Source organism: Gregarina niphandrodes, assembly GCF_000223845.1.
Source record: "Gregarina niphandrodes unplaced genomic scaffold scaffold00056, whole genome shotgun sequence".
NCBI classification, from domain to species: domain Eukaryota; phylum Apicomplexa; class Conoidasida; order Eugregarinorida; family Gregarinidae; genus Gregarina; species Gregarina niphandrodes.
The window spans coordinates 57,760-62,058 of record NW_011645823.1 but is presented as its reverse complement, the minus strand read 5'-3'; the positions used below and the strand labels follow the sequence as shown (position 1 = coordinate 62,058).

The 4,299-nt window shown below is 49.8% G+C and overlaps 1 protein-coding gene across 1 annotated transcript; it reads right to left on the bottom strand.

Moving 5' to 3' along the window:
* Positions 1–433: 433 nt before the first annotated feature.
* On the bottom strand, positions 434–4,192 carry GNI_169610 (phosphatidylinositol 3- and 4-kinase; the record flags this gene model as incomplete). The annotated part of the gene is made up of 1 exon (XM_011134967.1): positions 434–4,192. The coding sequence occupies one exon, from the start codon at positions 4,190–4,192 to the stop codon at positions 434–436; it is 3,759 nt and encodes a 1,252-aa protein (XP_011133269.1).
* Between the last annotated feature and the right edge of the window lie 107 nt (positions 4,193–4,299).

Here is a 4,299-nt window from a genome sequence, read left to right as displayed (position 1 = left end):
GGACTAGAGAAGTTCCTAGGCATTCACCCCAATTCCTTCTGAGCTAGGAGGGGCGTGAGCCGTCCGGAGACACAACGAGCTCAGAAGAGATTGTCAACAATAAAAGAGGGAGGGGGGAAATTTTTACACAAACCTACAAGTGATGCTCAACCTACACTCCGATGCGACGACCAGTAATGTGGAGCTCTCTCCACGCAGGGACGCCCTTGGCGGCACCCCGTGTCCTCAACCCACCCCGGACGACTCAGCTGCCGCACACACACGTTTAGGCAACCACACGATAGCTGCCGCACACACACGTTTAGGCAACTATTGGGATGGAAACGATCAGAACAGGAACTATCAGGATGGGGACTACCAGGATGGGAACTGGCGTGGGATACCCGAGGAAAGCTTAATCTATTTCTTGGGTAAAAGACTAGACCTGGGGTGCCTAGACCCAGGGTGCCCATCCCACGAACATTTGAGAGAGGAGTTGAGGGTGCGATGCCAGTCTGCAAATTAGGGTAGCCTGTTGTATGGGGTTAAGTCCCCCGCCGGGTAGGACTTGAGGTATGCAGTTAAGTTCCTGTTGGGTGGGTGGTTTTAAAGAGAAATTATGAAGTGAGGAGTAGGTGTATTCCAGACCATGTAATTTATGTTTAATTCTGGCAAGGAGTATCTTGGTAGTTTTCGAGTAGGTCTTACCAGCGTTGGGTGGTCCAGCGTTGGGTGGTCCAGCGTTGGGTGGTCCAGCGTTGGGTGGGGGTGGTCCAGCGTTGGGTGGTCTGACCCAGGACGTTTCGTTGTGTAGCAAAGGGTTGGCTGAGTTAGAAGAGACGTTAAATTCCATGGCATCCTTAGCAAAGATTGATGTGGTGGATATAAGATCATTTCTGTACCGTCTAAGAAGTTCTATGATCTTTGCCATGATAGGTACTAGAGTATCAACTTGTATGGTTTTTGTGAAAGATTGAGTGAGTCTAAAGGGTACTATTTCCGGTTCTTTTAGCAATCGCCCTTTCTCAAACATATAGCCAAAGTCTATATGGCATAATTCGCCCGTGCCTTTCTTTAGTAATATATTCCTGAGATGCCGATCACCGATACCAAAGATGTGTCCAACTGCGGAATTGGAAGCTAACGATTTGATAAAGTTATCACGGGAACGAATGTATTGGTCGTGTGTCGGGAATAATAACAACAATCGGTATGCCAAACTACAGTTGAATTGCGGTTGAATATGTTCCGTGAAAATTGTATAACGCTCCTCTTGATCTTTTGCCTTCATCAATTTTTCACAACAGTCTTTTACACTCATATTTGTCGGACTAAAGAACTCATGACAGGAACGTGCTTCGCCTGCATTCCTTGGCTCCAAATTGGACCGATCGTTAGCAACAGATTTATAGCCATATAAAATCGGGTTTCCGTCTACCAGTGCGTCCGCCAAAGTCTCCGAGTTCCCGATCGACTCAATCAAGCCACTTTCCGAGCATAAAGGGACAACGTTGTACGTCCTTATATCATGTCCCAGTGCATTAGTGATATACATGAACGTTGTCTGAACGATCTTATCTTGACGCATATCATCTGAACCTTTACATATAACTGGATAAATGTTACCCTTCAAATCAACCAACCGAATCAATTTAGGACGGCTCTTACCCATTAATACACGTACACCTGTCAGACATGCTCGGATGCAAGGATAACCAAATTTTATCATTATTCGAACACACGTGTTCGATACCGGTCCTGACGATCCATATCGTGATCCTACATGTCGTGGGGCGTTAAACAGAGAGACCGCTGTGAAAATGGGACAGCAACCATTTTTCACTACAGCTTGGTATTCGCTCAAATTTTGGTCAATGTGTTTTAGAGCCTTGTTTCGTATCAGGCACTTGAAAAATTGCCAACCAAGCTCCACGGCTTCTCTCGATTGAGCATCCACCTTGTCAATTATTCTGTCCAGCCGCACGTTACGAGCCGCTCGGTATGGTAACAGTTCTTGCAGGCAACTGTATGGCCACTGAGATGCCTGACGGGTAACTATGTCCTCGAGTATGTCATAAATGTTTTCTCCCATCGGCTCATCTCCCGCCGATTCATCTTCAGCCACGATAAGAGGTCTACCCCGCGCTGAACGTTTAGCACTACCTGATAATTTGGTCGTCGTTACCGAGGGCTTGCCTACAACCGCTTTACCTGCAGAGGATGATTTGCCTGCAGCGGCTTTGCCTGCAGCAGCTTTGCCTGCAGCAGCTTTGCTCTTCGCCCTCGTCGCAGATTTTGCGATTCCTCGGGCAGTAGACAGGGTGCCTCTTGTGCTCGAAACATATAAATCCTCTTCTCGCTTGTCCTCTTGCTCCTTGTTTTGGTGTTCGGTCTCCGTAAAAAGTATGCCAATGAAACGGTGCGTCCACGGAATGAGGAACTTCAGGGCGTTTCCTACAAGACATTTGAGGGATTCAAGCACTCCTGGGTTCGTGGCAAAGCCACTCACCACACTCACTAGCCACGATGCCAAACGAAAAGCCCGGGCCGTCTCCTCTTGTTTCAAATAGCCACATGTGAACCAACAATTTACCAACCGCACGCAATGACTCAAGTGTTCCAGGATCTGGCCATCATGCTTTGCACATTGGGCCGGCACATAGGATTCCAGAAACCTCTCCATCACACTAACATTAAAGTCCACAATCTCACCAATGAAATCAACATACTGATCCAATACTGACGTGCATACTTTCACATCCCGCAGTTGACCCGTAATCTTACTCACACACTTCTCAGGGATGATGAGGTTAGACCCCACGATGGGGTTAGACCCCATGATGGGGTTAGACCCCATGATGGGGTTAGTTTCCACAGGAATAAATTCCTCGGGAATAGACCCGCTCATAGACTGGACCCGAAGACCTGCAGACCCGCCATCCTTCGCCTGTGCGGCCCGAAGCAATCCCACTGCGCAGCATAAGCTACTCAGCTTCAGACCGACGTTGTGGGCATGCGCCTCGGCAGTCTGATCAACACACCTTTCGAAAGCGAGTCGATCAGCTGAGATCTCGATCAGCTGCAAGTCAACCCTGCCAGTCAAGTCATGCTTCGTTCGGTCTCGCCCCGTCAAACCCTGCCCCTTCAGGCCAGTATAGGTTACCGGTTTCGCGAGGTCAAGAGGAGGCAGCCGGCCTACACGTTCCCCGGATGTCCAAGCGTTCTTCAGTATCCCTATCTCACCATACAGAGCCTCCACTTCCTCCACACACTTCTTTTCGTTCGGGTATAACTCCATATGGTCCCGATATACTGAGAAGATACGTCGGAGTTCCTGAACAGGGTTGGTCGCAACTCTGACCCCACCTTCCTGTGCAACTTCTGTGTCCTGTGCATGGTTATGCGCATGGATGGGTGCTCCCGGGTGGCCTTGATCTGGAGGTCTACAAGACCTGACATCATCACAAAAAACCACATCTCTTGGGGATTCCAATGCCGTCCGCCGGGGAGTAGCCGTGGTAACTGGGGAGTAGCCATCGGGGAGGTCGGTGGCCTCCGACACCGACGCCAACAGGGACTGCAGCTCACGGGCTGAGACGTTTGCTGGTGCTGCGGGGGCGCTCGCAGAGTACGCAAGACAGAATTCATGCCACTGATACGGGGTGAGATGACCACCGGTGGGGTCATCACGGGTGGAGTCATCACGGGTGTAGTCATCACGGGTGTAGTCATCACGGGTATAGTCATCACGGGTGTAGTCATCACGGGTGGGATCTTCCTCGACTATTGGGGGGGCGGGCTGGCAAGCGTATCTCATCAAGGATGATTGTAAATGGGGGAATACCGATCCAAGCCAGTAGCTGAGGTTTGTATTCTGGAGTTGCTCTTGAGACTGCATTTTGTGAGAGATAAAGCAATGGCCAGCGAGAATGAACTTCCAAGAAACAGTTTGTCCAACACTGACGGAGACCCTCGATTCCGATGTCAATTCCGGTGTCGATTCCGGTGTCGATTCCGGTGTAGATTCCGGTGTCGATTCCGGTGTCGATTCCGGTGTCGATTCCGGTATCAAGAGCATGTTCGAATACGCGTAACCGAATGCTACCGTCCATAGAAGGACCCGCACGGGAATTGAACCATCGTCCGTCTGATAGTAGGCTTCCGGCATGCCCACTTGGTCGCAAAACACTTTAGGATCAAACGCCCAATTCATCAAAAGATCATTTAGCAGACCATTATTTCCATCTTGCAAGTATCGACGCAACTGTAATAACACTGTTATAAAACCGAGGCAGAACAACGGGGGGGTCGGGGGGGTCG